The sequence below is a fragment of the Erinaceus europaeus genome, chromosome 13 (assembly GCF_950295315.1).
Source record: "Erinaceus europaeus chromosome 13, mEriEur2.1, whole genome shotgun sequence".
Classification (NCBI taxonomy): Eukaryota; Metazoa; Chordata; class Mammalia; order Eulipotyphla; family Erinaceidae; genus Erinaceus; species Erinaceus europaeus.
Window position 1 is genome coordinate 94,954,693 of NC_080174.1, and position 21,950 is coordinate 94,976,642.

A 21,950-nucleotide genomic window follows, 5' to 3' on the forward strand; every position below is an offset into this window, starting at 1 on the left:
GAGTTCCTGAGTTCCCAAGAGAGAGTTGGAGAGAGTTCCAGAGTTCCCGAGTTACAGAGTTAGAGAGAGTGCTTGTGCCGCCGCAAAGAGACAGCGGAGTTCTGTTTGGTGATTAGTTTGGTTTAGATTATGAATCGTTGTTCCTGAATAAAGAAATACAGCTTCCCTGCCCAGCCGTTGTCTCCGCATCTCTGTTACCCGCCCGTGAAGCTAGCCCCGCCCGGCAAGAGCCTACGAATTTTAACAACACCAAACCCCAAAACATAGGCCTATACCGGCGTCCCAATGCCCTGGACATCCAACACCCCATGGGTACCCTAGTACTCTGGAGTTCCTAATATTAAAAGCTCAGCACCATAGTCTTATTGATGAATTCCAAGGATCCAGGATGATGCCCCCAAATGTTAGGTTTGGTAATACAATAAAATCACCAAGAGACCAGGCTGATGTAAAGACAAAGAGCTTTATTCTAGCCGGTTAGGGATGAATTACCGAGGGGCTGGTGTAACAGCCTTCTGGCAATCGACCCCGTACCCAAGTCTTATTAGGTTTTATATACCTTTTACATTACATGGCTACATGACAAGGTTCAGCTGCACAGTATGGTTACATGACAGTTTCACAACAATAGTTATCTATAGCCTCCAGGTGCAGGGGACGGGAGGGGGTTTTTTTGGGCCTCGAGGTTATTTCCTTTTCCTGACCCAAGGCTCTCAGACTGTTTTCTCAGAGTCTGTCCTTGGATTTATCTCCTGCCTTGCAGATTCCCAGGCTTGTCTCTGTTTATAGCCTTAACCCCTGAGAATTGCTTTCTTCCTCAGGGACAGGCCTGTCTTATAATTGCCTACTTAACTCTTGGGTTTCTTGAGACTAGGTTCATTTGGAGTAAGAAAGCATGGAAGGAACTACACCATATTGGGAGACAGATTGCTGGGAAACTTTGCAGATGCAGTCACATCTGCCATGTTGTCCCCTCAGGCTACTGCTAGTTCCCACAAGAGTTGGGACATTCTCGGGGTGCCTGTTTTGCCATGTTGTGCCCTCAGGGCATTGTCTATTTCCCCGAGATATTTGGAGTGCTTTGGTTACTCCACCCCCCTCTCATTCTCACGAGACTTATTATCCTATCCTGGAGTGCTATGGTTACTCCTCCCCCTTCCCATTCTCACAAAAGCTGCTCCTATAAACGCCCTTCTTCTTCCGCACCTCGCTCTCTGCCGGCACTTCCCTTCGGTGTTTAGACGCAGGAAAGGTTACTGTGTGAGGCAGCCCTTTTTGCTATCTCCACGTGGCCCAACCTGCTTCTCTCACACCCAACTCTGAGGTGCCAGTGCAAATAAAGATTTGTGTTTCCTCTTCACCCCAGACCTCCTCTCTCTCTTCCCTATGGCGCAAAATGATACCTGGCACCCATCTTGTCCTGCACTCATGCCCCGCTGGGTGGCCCAGCCTGAGGTCCCCAAAAGTGGCCCAGACACAGGTAAGTGGCATCCACCCACCTCTGTGGCCCCGCATTTCCCCCCACCATGGGTTCTTTTCCATTTTATGAGGAGGTGTCCCAGACATTATATCCTTCTCTCCTGGGACAGGTTCTCTATCTCAGAACACATTAATTTTCGCTATACTGTGGGTTCTCATGGCTATATTTGCTACTTACAAGATATGTACAAGGTGTTCTGCCACAAGGTTCTGCCACATTGAGGCAGAGATATGAGAGTTAAAGCATATGTGCTCAAGGATTAAATGCCCTAAGTGATCTGCAGTTAGCCTCAAAACTTCCATCCCTGCAGACACGTGTTCGGCCACTCCTTTGACCCCTCCCCCAGCTGTCCCCACAGACACGTGTTTGGCCACTTCTCTGACTCCTCCTCCCACTGCCCCTGCAGACACGGATTCGGCTTCCATTTCTTTGCTCCTCTCCCTCGTCATTAAGAGGCCTTGTGGCTGAGATACGAGAGTTAAAGGATATCTTTTCAGCATTTAGAGTCCTTAAACCATTTGCAGTCCGCCCGTATAGCTCTGTCCCTGTAGATACGTGTTCAATTTCCCCTGCGGCCACTACAGCAGCTTCCACCTCTGTGACTCTCTCCCCTGCATCATCAAACCAAGTCCACACCTTCCCGGTAAATGTGGCCCCCAATAGACAAAACCCTCAGGTGTGGCATCCATACTCCTTTAAAGAGCTCAGAGACCTCAGGCAAGCCGTGAAGGAGGACGGTGATTCATGCTCCTAGGACCAAGGCTATTTTAGGGAGTTTTTACCAGCACCTTAACACCCCCCAGGACTGGAAAGACCTGGATTGTGCTGCATTCCCAGACCCCCTCTACCTGCAATGGAAGGCATGCTTCCATGATGAATACTCTAGACAATCACAGGAAAATAGTAACAAACAGATAGAATGGAATTTTGATGCTTTGTTTGGAGCAGGAGAGTTTGAATCTGGAACTCAGGAGGCAGAAGCCAGGTTTCCAAATGGTTATTTTGAACAGGTACGCATCTGCGCAACACAAGCATGGGAAAGGGTAACCCCAAATGTGACTCTCACCTTTGTATACTCCCATGCAAAATATGCTGCCCTTTGGTGGAATGTTCTTGTATCTTTTCTAAAATTGCAAAATATAAAACGTATTAGAAATTATAAAAATCGAGGCAGAGGGTAGATAGCATAATGGTTATGCAAACAGACTCTCATGCCTGAGCCTACAAAGTCTCAGGTTCAACCCCCCACACCATCATAAGCCAGAGCTGAAGAGTGCTCTGGTAAAATATATATATTAATTAATTAATACAAAATAAATTATACAAATTGATTGAACTTTTCATCCATCATGAGTCACAATCAAACCCTGTTCACTGAACAGTATCTCTGTCTCTACACTGGTGAACAAAAAGTGATTTCTCCTCTAGTTGAAAATTAAGGCAGTTAGAGTTACCTAGTGAAAGAAAGTTCCTCAAGTTTTCACACATCACATCTCTGTAGAGTTTCTTCTCTGAAGGATTCAATAGTGCCCACTCCTCTTGAGTGAATATCACAGTTACATCTTCATAGGTCTCTGAGCCCTAAAATATGTGCAATGTGTTCATGGGAGAAAATGTGAGTGACAGCAGATTAGCCATTCAGTTTCTACTTTAGGAAGCCTGTGAAGGACTGTCTCATCAGCAAACATGTCTTTGGTGACTTGAAAATCAAATACCTCTTAATTATGGTCTAGAAGTTGGTACATTGATTATAACAATGGCCTCTCACAAGACCGAGTTCAATCCCTGGCATCTCACGTGACAGAGAAATATCCCTATTCTGGTCCGGAGGTGGAGCTACAAGCAGCAGATCGCTTTCTCTCCTCTCCTCTCCTCTCCTCTCCTCTCCTCTCCCGGATCAACTAGGAATACCAAAGGAGACCAACCGGACCGAAACAAGACAGGACTAGAATGACCACAGGAACCCAGTAAATCACCCGTGAGTACAAACACGCGTAGCTGGTGACAGAGAGGAGAGAGGGGCCTAAGGAGAGATTAAGTGACTGCTAACAGTTCAACAGTTTATCAGTGCAGACACCACCTCCAGTCTGCTCCACAACAAGGGGACATCTGAAGGGAGGAAAGGATTCCCCAGAGACTCACCAAGTGCAACTCTGAGTCTCCATTGCTACTACCCTCAGAATCTGGAGCAGCAACAGGGAGGGACACCAGGGGACAGAGATATAACCGGGAAACTCAGGAGAAGACCTAAACCTCCATGGCATAGCTGAGGGGCTGTGAAAGTCTCTTTGCATAACCACTGGATTATCTCTGCCACACCCTGCTTTATCTCTTGGTCAGGAGTCAGTTATTAAGCTAAGAAGCCTATTGACAGTTTAAAAGCCCTCAGGCTCCCATAGCCTACAGGGAAGAAAAAAAAGAGGCTTTTACACCACTGAGCTGCAACTCAGGGATTGAAAAAACTGTTAACTTCCACCACAGTAAAACCTTTAATTAAATTACTTAGACACAAGTCAATCCAGGCAACAGTGATCAATAATTTGAAAAGTACTGATAAAGGGAACTCATAACATAATATATAAAATGGTTAAAAGAACAAGAAAAAATATTGGAGACGTGAACCAGGACAAGAGTCCAGTTAAAAGTCCTCCAGAAGGTGAAGCACAAAACAACGAGTTCAACATCCAAACATTAGCTAAGGAAATAATAACAGGAGTGAGTAAAGAATTTGAAAAAATTGTAATCAGAAATGCAGGAACAACAAATGAGAATATGGAAGAAAATTCTAATAATCTCATGGTTATTAGAGAGCTGAAAGCTGAAATCGCTGAGCTAAGAAGGCAACTAGCTGAACAAGCTAAAACAGTATCAGAGCAGGGCAACAAAATAGATAAACTCCAGAAAGCAGTAGAGGGCAGAGAGAATAGAATCTATGAGGCTGAAGACAGAATGAGCAAGATTGAGGATGAATTAGAGACAACTAAAAAAGAAGTAAGAGATCTCAAAAAGAGATTAAGAGATGCTGAAAACAACAACAGAGTCCTATGGGATGACTTCAAAAGAAACAATATACGCATTATTGGCTTACCAGAGGAAGAAAGAGAAGGAGAGGAAGAAAGCATTCTCCAGGCCATAATAGCTGAAAATTTCTCTAGTCTAGACAACACCAAAGACATAAAGATTCAAGAAGCCCAGAGGGTCCCAAACAGAATTAACCCAGACCTAAAGACACCAAGACATGTCATACTTAGAATGGAAAGGAATAAGGATAAAGAAAGGATCCTCAAGGCTGCAAGAGAAAAACAAAGAGTCACCTACAAAGGAAAACCCATAAGATTAGCAGCAGACTTCTCCATACAAACACTACAGGCCAGAAGAGAATGGCTAGATATCTATCGAGTGCTCAATGAGAAAGGCTTTCAGCCAAGAATACTATATCCTGCTAGACTGTCATTCAGACTAGATGGAAGCATCAAAACCTTCTCAGACAAGCAACAGTTGAAGGAAGCAACCATCACCAAGCCTGCCCTGAAAGAAGTTCTGAAAGGTCTCCTATAAACAACCAGACCACCACAAATAGAACATATATCAAAACACTCTAAAACTCTTCAAAAATGGCGTTGAAATGTCTTCAATCTTTGATATCAATAAATGTCAATGGCCTGAATTCACCTATTAAAAGACACAGAGTAGGAAGATGGATCAGAAAACACAACCCAACAATATGTTGTCTACAGGAAACTCACCTAACGCAACAAGACAAACACAGACTTAAAGTGAAAGGATGGAAAACTATCATTCAAGCCAATGGCCCACAAAAAAGGGCAGGAACAGCTATTCTCATATCTGACACAATAGACTTTAAAATAGATAAGATTATAAAAGATAGGAATGGACACTACTTAATGCTCAGAGGATCAGTCAATCAAGAGGACTTAACAATTATTAATATCTATGCACCCAATGAGAAGCCATCTAAATACATCAAACTTCTACTGAAAGAGCTACAGCAATATATTAACAGTAACACAATCATAGTAGGGGACTTCAACACCCCACTCTCTCAACTTGACAGATCATCCAGGAAGAAAATCAGTAAAGACATAAGGGAGCTAAATGAACAGATAGATAAACTAGAACTATTGGACATTTTCAGAGTCATTCATCCCAAGAAACTGGAATACACATTTTATTCAAATCCACATGGATCATTCTCAAGGATAGACCATATGTTAGGCCACAAAGACAGCATCAGCCAATTCAAGAGCACTGAAATCATCCCAAGCATCTTCTCAGACCACAGTGGAATTAAACTAACACTTAACAATCAACAAAAGATTAGTAACAGTCCCAAAATGTGGAAGCTCAACAGCACACTTCTGAACAACTTCTGGGTCAAAGAGGAAATCAAGGAAGAAATCAAAATGTTTCGAGAGTTCAATGAAAATGAAGATGCAAGCTATCAAAATATTTGGGACACAGCTAAAGCAGTCCTAAGAGGGAAGTTCATAGCTATACAAGCACACATTAAGAAACAAGAAAAGGCACAAATAAACAGCCTGATTGCACATCTTAAAGACCTAGAAGAAGAACAACAAAGAAATCCTAAAGCAACCAGAAGGACAGAAATTACTAAATTTAGGGCAGAAATAAATAACATTGAGAATAGGAAAACCATACAAAAGATGAATGAAAGTAAATGTTGGTTCTTCGAAAGAGTAAACAAAATCGACAAACCTTTAGCCAGACTCACAAAACAAAAAAGGGAGAAGACCCAAATAAATCGGATAGTAAATGAAAGAGGAGATATCACAACAGACACCACAGAAATTCAACATATCATGCGAGGCTTCTATGAACAACTATATGCCACCAAGCTAGAGAACCTGGAAGAAATGAATGATTTCCTAGATACCTACCAACTTCCAAAACTAAGTCAAGAGGAAGTGGATAACATGAACAGGTCCATCACAGCTAATGAAATTGAAACAGTTATCAAAAATCTTCCCAAAAATAAAAGTCCTGGACCAGATGGTTTTACAAATGAATTCTACAAAACCTTCAAAGAAGAACTAATACCTCTACTTTTAAAAGTCTTCCAGAAGATTGAAGACACTGGAATACTCCCTGCCAGCTTCTATGAAGCCAATATCACCCTGATACCAAAAGCAGACAGGGACACAACCAAAAAAAAAAAAAAACTACAGACCAATATCTCTGATTAACATAGATGCAAAAATATTGAACAAAATTCTAGCCACCGGATACAGCAGTATATCAAAAAGATTGTTCATCATGACCAAGTGGGGTTTATCCCAGGCATGCAAGGTTGGTTTAATATACGTAAGTCAATCAATGTGATCCACCACATCAACAAAAGCAAGACCAAAAACCACATGGTTATATCAATAGATGCAGAGAAAGCCTTTGACAAAATACAACATCCCTTTATGATCAAAACACTACAAAAAATGGGAATAGATGGAAAATTCCTGAAGATAGTGGAGTCTATATATAGCAGACCTACGGCCAACATCATACTCAATGGTGAAAAACTGGAAGCATTTCCCCTCAGATCAGGTACTAGACAGGGCTGCCCACTATCACCATTACTATTCAACATAGTGTTGGAAGTTCTTGCCATAGCAATCAGGCAGGAGCAAGGAATTAAAGGCATACAGATTAGAAGAGAAGTCAAACTCTCCTTATTTGCAGATGACATGATAGTATACATGGAAAAACCTAAGGAATCCAGCAAGAAGCTTTTGGAAATCATCTGGCAATATAGTAAGGTGTCAGGCTATAAAATTAACATTCAAAAGTCAGTGGCATTCCTCTATGCAAACACTAAGTTAGAAGAAATTGAAATCCAGAAATCAATTCCTTTTTCTACAGCAACAAAAACAATAAAATATCTAGTAGTAAACCTAACCAAAGAAGTGAAAGACTTGTATACTGAAAATTATGAGTCACTACTCAAAGAAATTGAAAAAGACAAAAAGAAGTGGAAAGATATTCCATGTTCATGGGTTGGAAGAATTAACATCATCAAAATGAATATATTACCCAGAGCCATCTACAAATTTAATGCTATCCCCATCAAGATCCCAAGCACATTTTTTAGGAGAATAGAAAAAATGCTACAAATGTTTATCTGGAACCAGAAAAGACCTAGAATTGCCAACAATCTTGAGAAAAAAAGAACAGAACCGCAGGCATCACACTCCCAGATTTCAAACTGTATTATAGGGCCATTGTCATCAAAACTGCTTGGTACTGGAACATGAACAGACACACTGACCAGTGGAATAGAATTGAGAGCCCAGAAATGAGGCCCCATACCTATGGACATCTAATCTTTGACAAAGGGGCCCAGACTATTCAATGGGGAAAGCAGAGTCTCTTCAACAAATGGTGTTGGAAACAATGGGTTGAAACATGCAGAAGAATGAAACTGAATCACTGTATTTCACCAAATACAAAAGTAAATTCCAAGTGGATCAAGGACTTGGATGTTAGACCAGAAACTATCAGATACTTAGAGGAAAATATTTGCAGAACTCTTTTCCGCATAAATTTTAAAGACATTTTCAATGAAACGAATCCAATTACAAGGAAGACTAAGGCAAGTATAAACCTATGGGACTACATCAAATTAAAAAGCTTCTTCACAGCAAAAGAAACCACTACCCAAACCAAGAGACCCCTCACAGAATGGGAGAAGATCTTTACATGCCATACATCAGATAAGAGTTTAATAACCAACATATATAAAGAGCTTTCCAGACTCAACAATAAGACAACAAATAACCCCATCCAAAAATGGGGGGAGGACTTGGACAGAATATTCACCACAGAAGAGATCCAAAAGGCCGAGAAACACATGAAAAAATGCTGGAAGTCTCTGATTGTCAGAGAAATGCAAATCAAAACAACAATGAGATATCACTTCACTCCTGTGAGAATGTCATACATCAGAAAAGGTAACAGCAGCAAATGCTGGAAAGGGTGTGGGGTCAAAGGAACCCTCCTTCACTGCTGGTGGCAATGTCAATTGGTCCAACCTCTGTGGAGAACAGTCTGGAGAATTCTCAGAATGCTAGAAATGGACCTACCCTATGACCCTGCAATTCCTCTCCTGGGGATATATTCTAAGGAACCCAACACATCCATCCAAAAAGATCTGTGTACACATATGTTCTTGGCAGCACAATTTGTAATAGCCAAAACCTGGAAGCAACCCAGGTGTCCAACAACAGATGAGTGGCTGAGCAAGTTGTGGTATATATACACAACGGAATACTGCTCAGCTGTCAAAAATGGTGACTTCACCATTTTCAGCCGATCTTGGATGGACCTTGAAAAAATCATGTTGAGTGAAATAAGTCAGAAACAGAAGGATGAATATGGGATGATCTCACTCTCAGGCCGAAGTTGAAAAACAAGATTAGAAAAGAAAACACAAGTCGAACCTGAAATGAAATTGGAGTATTACACCAAAGTAAAAGACTCTGCGGTGGGTGGGTGGGTGGGGAGAATACAGGTCCATGAAAGATGATGAATGACATAGTGGGGGTTGTATTGTTAAATGGGAATCTGGGGAATGTCATGCATGTACAAACTATTGTATTTACTGTTGAATGTAAAACATTAATTAAAAAAAAAGAAATATCCCTACTCTTCCCCTCTATACTTTTGTAATTAGTAAATAATAAAACCTTAGGGCTGTGTGTGAGTACAACTTACAGGATGCTCACGCTGCCATATAAAGGGACCAAGATTCTATATATCCTAATTCTCACATGCACGGGGGGAGGGGTAGCATGGGACTTTTTACAAGTTGTGGAGCAGTTTTGGACATTTCCTTCATTATTTATAATGTAAAGTTTATATAGGTAAAGAGAATTTGATAGGGAGAGTGAAGTAGAAGGTAACTGGAATTGAACCTCTAGCCTCTGGGAACTTAGAGCTCAAAGTTAGTGTGTCTTCTTCTATCTTCAGTTCTTCTCATAAAAAGAAAATAAACATTAATTTCATTTATTATATATGAATAACAATTTCACATCTCTCACACACACACACACACACAGATAGATATATCTCTACTTCACTTTCCTTATTAAATTCTCTTCACCTATATAAAACTCAAAAATATAAATAAGAAAATAGCCACTGTGTGAAATGAATTCATAATGAAGCCACAGTGATAAATAAATAAAAGTTTGGATAAAAAAGAACACATGTGATGATTATGATAAGTTTGTTAGAAATGAAACAGGAAGAGGTCCGGGAGGTGACACAGTGATAAAGCATTGGACTCTCAATCATGAGGTGCCGAGTTTGATCCCTAGCAGCACATGTGCCAGAGTGATGTCTGGTTCTTTCTCTCTCCTGCTATCTTTCTCATAAATAAATAAAACATTAAAAAAGAAAAAAAGAAATTAATCATCTCAAGCCACACAGCTCTTTATTATTAACAGGTGCAGGGCAGGGTGCACCTGGTTAAGGGTACATATCACCATGACACAAGACCTAGGTTTGAGACTTGCTTCCCTCTTGAGTGGGGGACACTTCATGAGCAGTGAACAGGCCTGCTGGTGTCTCCTATCAAATAAAATGGAAAGAAAAAACTGGCGTTCTGCAGGAGTGGATTCAAAGTTCTCACAATGAGCTCAGGAAATAACCCTGGTTTAGGGTTGGGCCATAGTGCAGTGGGTTCTGTCCATGTGGTGCAAAGTACAAGAACCAGAGTAGGGATCCCGGTTCGAGCCCCCAGCTCCCCAGCTGCAGGGGAGTCACTTCACAACCACTGGAGCAAGTCTGCAGGAATCTAAGTTTCTCTCTCCCTCTCTGTCTTCCCCAGCCTAGCTCAGGGATAAAAGCCCCAGACATTCGGACATGGATGGCAACTTTTGAAGTGCCTGCTAGTCTGTAAGTTCAGAAGCCCCCATCCGGCATATCCCGTGGCAGTCAACACACCAACGGTCAGGGAGGTGTCTGCAGATTCCCCACCAGACGCAGAAAGGAACCAGCTACTTGGAACAGAACTGGAACAGATCAGGACCAGACCCAGGACCCATCCAGATTAGAATCAGGACCCATCCTGACCAGAACTCTGCCTGGACCAGCTTTGTTAACCTGAGGACATAATTTGTCCTGACCTTACCTGTGTACCTACCTGTTTTATACTGAGGAGGTATTTGGATACATAATTGTAATTATAAGAATTTGACGTCAGGATATTAAGATTTCTAAACTGCATTTCAATAACATTTTAATGTTAGAGTGTAACGTGGTGTTAGATCGCCATCTAGAATCCATAAATGAGTACTGCAGCAGAATTCTTTACCCCATTTAAGTAATTAATAGTAGGGCATTTTTCCGTCTAGGTGAGGCTGGCACACCTCCCTGACACACGCAGAGTCCCAGGTCTTTAAGGACGGGTCACGCCGAGGCCTCGCCCGTCTCCCGTCGCCACCCAAGACTCACCAGCTGCGACTGACCTGACACCGTTCAACGGACTCTGCACAGCTGACTGGCAGCTACAGCAACTCGAACCTGCCGCCCGGCAGCGGGTGTGCAAGACCCAGCTGGCGCCGCTTGGCCTGACAGGAGCTGTAGTCCGACTCCTCGCTGTCAGCCTCGGGAGAAGAGCGGTGCAAACTACAAGTCCCAGCAGTCTAAGCTGCTGGCCTAAACTGAGGCTCCAGGAAACAAGAGATCTCTGACCTGGAGCCCAGTGCTGCCTCTCTAGCCTGGTGGTTCAGGGTCGGCTTCTTGTGGTTTTTAAGGAGCCGGAAGCTCTGGATAATGACTGAATGAGTTGCTCTGGGCCCGATGGTGACTTAACGAGAACAATCGAAGCTGTGTGCCTTTTTTATTGATTTTATTTGTATTTATTTTCGGTGGAAAAAGAGAAATTGAGAGTGGGGGCCCGGTGATGGCGCATCTGGTTGAGAGCACATGTTACAGGCATGGGACTTAATTTATCTTGATCTATTTATTGAACAGAGACAGCCAGAAATCAGGAGGGAAGGGATGCAGGGAGGGAGAGAGGCACCTGCAGCCCTGCTTCTCCACTTGCAAAGCTTTCTCCTTGCAGGTGGGGCCCTGGAGCTCAAACCTGGGTCCTTGCGCGGTGACATGACATGTGCTCAACTAGGTGCACCACCACACAGCCCCACTTTTTCTTTTTCTTACCAGAGTGAGAAAATGGAATTCCCCAAATTTGGACTAGTTCATTGAAGTAGAGAAGATGTCTTAGAAACCAGATAAGATGAAATTACACTAATGCACTAATTGCTTCTGCGCTGCACCTGGTGGATACGAATGTTTGCCTTGAAACTGCGCACCCTTTGACCCTGCTCTCTTAGTTCTATGTTAACTTGTCCATTGGGCTTCTGCAAACACTGCTGGCTTCCTTCCTGGAAGATAAGAATGGAATGTTCTCCTTGAAACTTTTACCCCAAAGATAAATTAGCAAGGACATGCAGACCCCCCTTAGTCATGCAGTCACTTTTCCCCAAAAAGGAGGGTGAATTTCAAGCCTGTTTGTCTCAGAGCAACTGGACCAGATTTGGTACCCGCCTGGGATCAGCTGAGGTTTGTATTTGTCTTTTGGTGATGTCTCTTTGTAAGTATGTGGACTGGCCATATTTTCACTCTTTCAAACTTATGAATAAATTCTTTATACTTCACTTATATACAGGAGTCCTGTCAGTCTGTGTGGGTACAAGTTAGTTGGCCTCAGTTTGTCTTTGTAATGGTACAGTCAGAAAAAAAACTTAACAAGAGCACTGCTCAGCTTGATGATGCTGGAGCAAAGGATTAAACCTGAGATTTGGAGATTAAGTCATTAGAGTTTCTTTGCATAAATAACAATCATGGTCTCTTCCCTTCCCATTGTATTTATATATTTCTTTGTTTTACTAAAACACTGCTCATCTTTGGCTTCTGGTGGTACAGGAGATTGAACCTGGCACTTTTTTTCCTCTTCCTCCAGGGTTATTGCTGGGCTAGGTGCCTGCACCATGAATCCACTGCTCCTGGAGGCCATTTTTTCCCCCTTTTGTTGCCCTTGATAGCTGTGGCTATCATTGCCATTGTTGATTTCGTTTGTTGTTGGATAGGACAGAGAGAAATGGAGAGAGAAAGGGAAGACAGAGAGGGGGAGAGAAAGATAGACACCTGCAGACCTGCTTCACCGCCTGTGAAGCGACCCCCCCCTGCAGGTGGGGAGCCGGGGGCTCGAACTGGGATCCTTACGCTGGTCCCTGCGCTTTGCACCACATGCGCTTAACCCACTGCACCACCGTGTTGGTATGCTTCTAATTCTGCTTTTAAAAACCCCTTCTGGGAGTCGGGCTGTAGTGCAGCGGGTTAAGCGCTGGTGGCGCAAAGCACAAGGACCGACATAAGGATCCTGGTTCAAACCCCGGCTCCCCACCTGCAGGGCAGTCACTTCACAGGTGGTCAAGCAGGTCTGCAGGTGTCTATCTTTCTCTCCTCCTCTCTGTCTTCCCCTCCTGTCTCCATTTCTCTCTGTCCTATCCAACAACGACAACAACAATAATAACTACAACAATAAAACAACAAGGGCAACAAAAGGGAATAAAATAAAATAAAAACCCTTCTGTTTCATTTGGTTTAATTCCCCCTGCATTCTATTTACATAACACTGTATTCTATTTACATAACCTCTGTTAACAAGCACTACCCTCCCTCCAGGGCATTGGTGGTTCAGTGGTAGAATTCTTGCCTGATCTGCCCCCTCTCCTTGTCATACCCTCATTTTCACCAGTCACTTTTCTCTCCACCCTTTCTGCATCGCATCCTGTTCCCACCCTACTGGGCTAGTATATTTATAAGGACAAGATTGTAGTTTTTAGTTTTAGCTTGGTATAGATTGCGCTGCATCCTGCATGAATAAAGAGATACTGTGTACAGCTCAACCATGAGTCCCTGGTTGTTTGTTACCTGCCCGTGAAGCAAGCCTGTCGAAAACAACACCACCACTGCCCAACCCCCTGAACCTGGCACTTTGGAGCCTCAGGCATGAGAGTCTTTTTGCTTAACAATTATGCTGTCTTACCACCCCCCACCCCAGCTAATAGCCCTCTTGTTAAATGCAGAGCCTGGTGCTTGGAAGTAACACACTTGTTAAAGAAAAAATTGTAAGCCAGAGACATCACGGGTTGAAGGTCAATCACTTGTACCACTCCAAGTGAAAGCCAATAAGTGCTCCTATAAAAAAAAAAAAGAACAACATAGAATAAAGTGTCATAAAGGGACCAGTGGAGGAGCAGAAATGTTTTGTTTTCCTTTTTTAAAAATTATTATTATTAGCTTTACTTCTTCGCTAGAGACAGCCAGAAATAGAGAGGGAAAGGGTGAGAGAGAGAGGGAGAGAGACAGAGAGACACCTGCAGAACAGCTTCACCACTTGAAAGTTTTACCCATGCAGGTGGGAACCAGGGGCTTGAACCTGGGTCCTTGCGCCAGAAATTTCTTGATGCCAATAATTTATGCTGACCCTGCCCACCCACCCCTGGGGCAGCTCCACGCCTTCTGGGTGGAGTCCACTGGCCCACATATCTAGAGCTGTGTCAATGGCTGCTCACTGTGGAGAGCCGCTGGTCTGTCCCCAGAATCAGCAGAAGCACTTCTCCAGGACTTCCATCTCTAACAGGCTCTGAAGAGAGCCTGTGAGCTGCTCTGCACTGGAAGCCTCAGGTAAGCAGGGCCCTCTGACAATAATGTGGGCTTGGGGAGGCAGGAGGTTGTCTAAATTTTGACATCCTGAGATTGCTGACATCTGCATTCCCAGAGAGAGGAAATCTGGCATCCAAAGGGATATGCTCCTATAAACACTGAGATACAGACTTCGGCTACATCACTGCTTTCTGCTTGTGGATGTTACCGAGTGAGCATCCTGAGCTTGTCTCTGTTGCCACCATGTCGAAATCTGATTCTCCCAAAGAGCCAGAACAGCTGTGGAAGCTCTTCATTGGGACTTGAGCTTTGAAACAACCGATGACAGTCGGAGAGGCCATTCTGAGCAGTGGGGAGCTCTCACAGACTGTGTGGTTATGAGACTCAAACACCAAGCACTCCAGGGGTTTTAGTTTTGTCACATATGCCACCATGGAGGAGATGGTTGCTTCCATGAATGCGAGGACACACAGGGTGGATGGGAGAGTCGTGGAAGCAAAGACAGCCATCTCCAGAGAAGATTCTCAATGACCTGGTGCCCACAAAACTGTGAAAAAGATTTTTGTGGGGAGGAAAAAGAACACACTGAAGAACACCATCTAAGAGACTATTTTGAACACTATGGGAAAATTGAAGTTACTGAAATCATGACTGACCGGGGCAGTGGCAAAAGGAGAGGCTTTGCTTCTGTAACCTTTGATGACCATGATTCTTTCAACAAGTCTGTCATTCAGAAATACCATACAGTGAGTGGCCACACCTGTGAAGCAAGGAAAGCCTTATCACAGCAAGACATGGCTAGAGCCTCGTCCAGCCACAGAGGACAAAGTGGTTCTGGAAAATTGGTGGTGGCCGTGGAGGTGGCTTTGGTGGCAGTGACAACTTTGGCCAAGGAGGAGACTTTAGTGGTCAAGGTTGCTTTGTTGGCAGCTGAGGTGGTGGCCGAGGTGGGGGCAGTGGGGATGGCTACAATGGATTTGGCAATGATGGAAGTAATTTTGGAGGTGGCAGAAGCTACAATGTTTTTGGCAATTACAATAACCAGTCCTCAAACTGGCCCTATGAAAGGAGGAAACTTTGGAGGCCGAAGCTCTGTTCCCTATGGTGGTGGAGGCCAGTATTTTGCCAAATCATGAAACCAATGTGGATACGGTGGCTGCAAGAGCAGCAATAGCTATGGCAGTGGCAGAAGGTTTTAATCTCCAGGAAACAAAGGTTAGCAGGAGAGCAGAGCCAGAGAAGCGACAGATTTGTGAACTCAGCCAAGCACAGTGGTTGTGGGGCCTAGCTGCTACAAAGAAGACTTGTGTTAGACAACACTCTTGTGTATGGGGAAAAAAACTTTGGAGGACTGTATTTGTGACTAATTGTCTAGCAGGTTATTTTTGGTTTCTGTTTTGTGGAAAGTGTAAAGCATTCCAACAACGGGTTTTAATTTAGTTTTTTTTTTCACCCATGCTGTTTATTGGTAAATCTAATGGTCTGATCATGAGGCTGAATAAATGTGTCTTTATAAAAAAAAAACACTGTCTGAATATAAATAAATATGAACACTAGACACAGAGCTGGCTCACACAGGAGAGCATTTGCTGTACTGTATATGAGATTTCAGGTCTGAGCACCCCACGGGAGCACCACAGGGAGGAAAAGTTCCACTTGGAGTGGAGCAGTGTGGTGGAATCCCTCCTCTCTCAAAATCTCAGAAACAAAAAACAATGAAAAACTCAACACATGTGTCCTGGGATCAGGCAAGCCCCAATTTTCTGGAGACCATCATCCCCCTAAAACTTGTTTTTAAATTTTTATTTTCAAAAAAGAAACACTGAAAAAAGCATAGGAAAAACAACTCCACACAATTCCCACCCCCAGAACTTTATATCCTATCCCCTCCCTTGACAGCTTTCCTAGTCTTTATCCCTCTGGGAGTATGGACCCAGGGTCATTGTGGGATGCAGAAAGTGGAGGTCTGGTTTCTGGAATTGCTCCCTGCTGAATATGGGCGTTGACAGGTGTCAGGCTGCACCACGGAGAAGAGAGACAGGAGATCCAGAGCGAAGAGGAAACAGAAATCTTTATTTGTGCTGGCACCTCAGAGTTGGGTCAGAGAGAAACAGGTTGGGCCACGTGGAGGTAGCAAAAATGGCCGCCTCACTCAGTAGCCTTTCCTGTGTCTAAACACCGAAGTGAAGAAGCCAGCAAGAGAGCGAGGTGCAGAAGAAGGGCTTTTATGGGAGTAGCTCTCCCGAGAATGGGAAGGGGAGGAGTAACCACAGCACTCCAAGGTAGGATAACAACTCTCCTGAGAATGGGAAGGGGGAGGATCAACCAGAGCACCACAACAATTGTGGGGAATAGACAATGCCCTGAGGGCACAACATGGAGGAACAGGTGCTCCGAGAATATCCCAACTCTCGTGGAACTAGCAATAGCCTGAGGGGACAACATGGCAGATGTGACTGTGTCTGCACAATTTCCCAGCAGACAGGTGAATCCATACTCCCAGCCTGTATCTCTTTCCCTAGTGGGGCAGGGATCTGGCAAGGAGGGACTCCAGAAAACACTGATGGGTTGCACTGCCCCCCCACTGTCATCCCCTTTTCCCTTCAGGTCTTTCTGTCCTATCTAGCAATGACAACATCAATAATAATAACTACAATAGTGAAAAACTACAAGTGCAACAAAAGGAAAAATGTTAAATATATAAAAAAATAAAATAACAATCCTGGCATGTGTGGACCAATTTAGGAGAACTTGAAGTCACGTGACCTTTCTGGGCTTCCACTGTCCTTGTGTGGAAGTAGGTATTGCACCTGAATTTCTCCCAGATTCCGATGACATATTGCTGGGCCCTCTACTGCACAAACATCGCTCCAAGTGTCAAAGTGGTGGAAACAGCTCAAGGTGTGGATACTGGACTTTTGGGACATCTAATCTTTGACAAAAGGCCTCAGACTATTATAGGGGAAAGCAGAGTCTCTTCAACAAATGGTGTTGGAAACAGTGGGTTGAAACATGCAGAAGAATGAAACTGAATCAGTGTATTTCACCAAATACAAAAGTAAATTCCAAGTGGATCAAGGACTTGGATGTTAGACCAGAAATATCAGATACTTAGAGGAAAATATTGGCAGAACGCTTTTCCACATAAATTTTAAAGACATCTTCAGTGAAACAAATCCAATTGCAAAGAATACTAAGGCAAATATAAACCTATGGGACTACATCAAATTAAAAAGCTGCTTCACAGCAAAAGAAACCACTACCCAAATCAAGAGACCCCTCACAGAACGGGAGATTTTTACATGCCATATATCAGACAAGAGTTTAATAACCAACAATATATAGAGAGCTTGCCAAACTCAACAACAAGACAAATAACCCCATCCAAAAATGGGGGGAGGAGGACATGGACAGAATAGTCACCATAGAAGAGATCCAAAAGGCTGAGAAACACATGAAAAAATGCTCCAAGTCTCTGATTGTCAGAGAAATGCAAATAAAGACAACAATGAGATATCACTTCACTCCTGTGAGAATGTCACACATCAGAAAAGGTAACTGCAGCAAATGCTGGAGAGGATGTGGGGTCAAAGGAACCCTCCTGCACTGCTGGTGGGAATTGGTCCAACCTCTGTGGAGAACAGTCTGGAGAACTCTCACAAGGCTAGAAATGGACCTACCCTATGATCCTTCAATTCCTCTCCTGGGGATATATCCTAAGGAACCCAACATATCCATCCAAAAAGATCTGTGTACACATATGTTCTTGGCAGCACAATTTGTAATAGGCAAAACCTGGAAGCAACCCAGGTGTCCAACAACAGATGAGTGGCTGAGCAAGTTGTGGTATATATACACAATGGAATACTACTCAGCTGTGACTTCACCATTTTCAGCTGATCTTGGATGGACCTTGAAAACATCATGTTGAGTGAAATAAGTCATAAACAGAAGGATGAATATGGGATGATCTCACTTTCAGGCCGAAGTTGAAAAACAAGATCAGAAAAGAAAACACAAGTAGAACCTGAAATGGAATTGGCATATCACACCAAAGTAAAAGACTCTGGGGTGGGTGGGTGAGAAAAAAAAAAAAAAGGAATCCATGAGACAGCTTCAGGAAATCACTAGGCAATATAGCAAGGGTTCAGGTTACATAATCACTTTACAAAAACCAGTGGCATTCCTTATACACACACTGAGAAGAGGAAGCTATCCAAAAATCACTCCCATACACTATCACAGCAAAATCAATCAGTTAACTAGGAATAAACCTGACCAAAGAAGTTAAAGACTAATATACAGAAAACTATAAGCTGTTATTCAAAGAAGTAGAAAATGATCCAAATAAATGGAAAGATATCCCATGCTCTTGGACTCAAAGAATTAATACCATCAAAATGAATATTCTCTGCAGAGTCATATACAGATTTAATGTGATACCCATCAAAATTCCACAAAGCTTCTTGAAGGGAATAGAGCAAAAATTACAATCATTTATCTGGAACCGGAAAACACCTAGAATCACCAAAGCAATCTTGAGGAAAGGAAACATTCCCAGATCTCAAACTAAATTATAAGGCCATCATTATGAAAACACACTGGTAAAGGAATAAAAATAGGTACAAAGGCCAGTGAAAAAAAATTGAAATCACAGGAATAAACCCCCAAATCCTAATTTTTGATAAGGGGACTCAAAGTATTCCACGGAAGAAGGAGGGTGTCTTCAGTAAATGGTTCTAGTTCTTTTTCCAACTCTGACAGCATCTCCCCAGACAATCAATACCTTTAGCCTACCTGCCTATTAGCTGACAGGCTCAGGCAAAAATTAGCAATGTCATGGTCCCTTGGAATATACTTTAAAAAAATTACTAGCATTTTCAAAAATGAAACATATGTGCTCAACCTGACCCTGGCACAGTGATTTATATAAGAGGTGTTCACACCAGAGGCATGCTGGTCTCAAGTTCAATCTTCAGCACCATAACTGAGAATGGAGCAGTGCTCTGGTAAAAAAGCAAAAGCAAAGAAACTATGTTATTCACACACTAAGCATGGAATTTAAACAAGTTAGAGAGATAGGAAACATGGTAGGTATGAAGTTAGGGCCTGCAGAGTCTGAAATAATATAATAATGCAAAACACTGTCAAATTACTGGCAAACTAATATAGATGAGGCTGTATTATGGTGCTATTTAGGGAAAAACCCTTCAAGAACACTAGCAACTACTACCTCACCTAGTAGGAAGTCTGCAGGAAGGCCAGCTATGTACAAACTCCTGCATTGTGTCATGCTATCTTTTTCACATTAACAAGAGAGAGATACTCAGAGAATGAGACCAGAGCACTTCTCACCTGTGGCTTATGGTGATGCTGGAGATGGAACCTGGGATTTTTGATCCTCAGGCACAAGAGTCTTTTTGCATAACCAAACCCATATCTCTTTTTCCACCTGACTGCTACAGCCATAAGAAGCAGTTGGGGGGTGGGAGGGGTTGGCAGGCAGTGCAGCAGATTAAGAGCACATGACACAAAGCACAAGAACACACAGAAGGATCCCAGTTCGATTCCTCAGGGGGTGAAGCAGGTCTGAAGGTGTCTTGTCTATTGTTCTCTCCCACTCTGTCTTCCCTCCCTCTCTCAATTTCTCTCTGTCCTATCCAACAACAACAACAGCTATGACAACAATAACAATGGTAACTGCAACAAGGGCAACAAAAATGAAAAAAATGGCTTTCAGGTGCAGTGGATCCATAGTGGAGGTAAGTGCAGAGGGTAGATAGCATAATGGTTATGCAAAGAGATTCTTAATGCCTGAGGCTCCAAAGTCCTAGGTTCCAATCTCCCCTACCACTGTCAGCCAAAGGTGATCAGTGTTCTGACAAAAAAGAAATTAAATAAATAAAAGACATGCAGATGTGCACACCAGGAGACAAAGGCTGAAGTTAATCCCCTTGGAATGCCACTGAATCTACAGTGAAAGAAGACCAGACAATTCAATACTCCCCTCTCTCTTTGTCTTGGGAGGATATATCTGAATCGTGTATTTATTTGCGTCTTTTCTCTCTGATTTGTCTCAGTAAGTGCTTGCCTCCCTGAAACATGACTGATTCTATGGTGATTCCTCATGTAGAAATCAGCTTATAACCACAGCAGTGGAACTTTATGGTGGGACCTCTGTCGTCTTCCTCTTGGTCCCCCACTACAACCTGAACGTGGGACTCCACAGCTTCTGCCAGGCAGGGAAAAGTTTTGGAACATGAATGGTGCTTCCCACTCCCTGCCCAAGGAGTACACTGAACCCAGGACCCTTGTGATGCACCAGGAGGCTGAGGTCCAGGGGGACTGCAGCCCAGGTGGAATGCTGGGGGAGGAGCGCCCTGCCACGTGGCTGCTTCCCACAGCAGAGCAGCAGCTCTCAGGTACAGTTCTCCCCATCTCGGTCCAGGTGAACTGCACTCACCATTGGCTGTCCAGGCTCGGGGCTCCCTGAAGACTCTCTCCAAGTCCAAATGGCAGTAAAGCGAGGGTGAGCTGAGAAGTAAGTGAGGACCACAGGAGTGGGGTCACTGGTGTGCTTTACTTCCTGGCTTGTTTTCTTTCACCACCACCACCAGTATAGATGGGAATGGAGTTTACATTTCCAATAGCTTAATATATGAGTAGATGAAGCACTTGTCAACAACACGCCTCCTCTCCTGATTGGATAATACTCAGATCCCTCCAACACAGAAACAGCCCCACAAACTAACAGCAGATCAAAACCAGATATTTTTGGCTGGGGTAGATAGCATGATGAGTATGTAAAGAGATTCATTCCTGAGGCTCCGAAGTCCTAGGTTTCCCCCACCCTACCATAAGCCAGAGATAGGCATTACTCTGGTTAAGTAAATAAATAAAATTAACTAAATAATAATAACAGATGATCTAATGAGGAAAAAACTTATGAAAATCACATAAATTCTATTGAGAATTAAAAATAGGACCCTTAAACTATTGTGAAGGAACTTAATCTAGCACAGTAGTGTTTTCTAAGGGCATTTTCTTTTTTTAATATTTATTTATTTATTTATTCCCTTTTGTTACCCTTGTTGTTTTATTGTTGTAGTTATTCTAGTTGTCATCATTGTTGGATAGGGGAGAGAGATATGGAGAGAGAAGGGGAAGACAGAGGGGAAGAGAAAGATAGACACCTGCAGACCTGCTTTACCACCTACCTTTAAAGCTAACTCCCCTGCAGGTGGGGAGCCAGGGGATCGAACCGGGATCCTTATGCTGGTCCTTGACTCTTTGCACCACATGTGCTTAATCCACTGTGCTACCGCCCGACTCTCAACTATAGTGTTTTTATGTTCAACCAAAACCAAAAGATTATATTTGGCATAATGCACCAAAGTAAAAGACTCTGGGTTTGGTGAAAAGGAGAATACCAGTCCAAAAGGGATGAAAGAGGACCTAGTGGGGGTTGTATCATTATGTGGAAAACTGGGAAAGGTTCTGCATTTATGAACTATTGTACTTACTGTCGAATGTAAAACATTAATTCCCCACTAAAGAAATTTAAAAAAGATTATATTGTGGAGCATTACGTTTGATATATCTTTAAATGTATTTACTTATTTTAATTGTATTGTATTTATTTAATTATTTATTAGAGACAGCCAGAAATCAAGAGGAAAGGGGGAGACAGAGAGAGAGACACCTGCACCTGCTTCACCACAGTCCCCCAACAGGTGGGGGCCAGGGATCCAAACCCAGG

General features: G+C 43.1%; 1 protein-coding gene and 1 pseudogene across 1 annotated transcript in view; one reads left to right on the top strand and one right to left on the bottom strand.

The window, feature by feature from the left end:
* The window catches only part of LOC107523687 (zinc finger protein 709-like), a 114,317-nt gene that overhangs the window by 53,046 nt on the left and 39,321 nt on the right, over positions 1-21,950 (bottom strand). The window contains exon 3 of the mRNA XM_060204972.1: positions 2,547-2,604. Coding sequence (XP_060060955.1) covers positions 2,547-2,604 — 58 coding nt within the window. The remainder of the gene's footprint in view (positions 1-2,546; positions 2,605-21,950) is intronic.
* Positions 14,435-15,547, top strand: LOC103128266 (heterogeneous nuclear ribonucleoprotein A1-like; annotated as a pseudogene).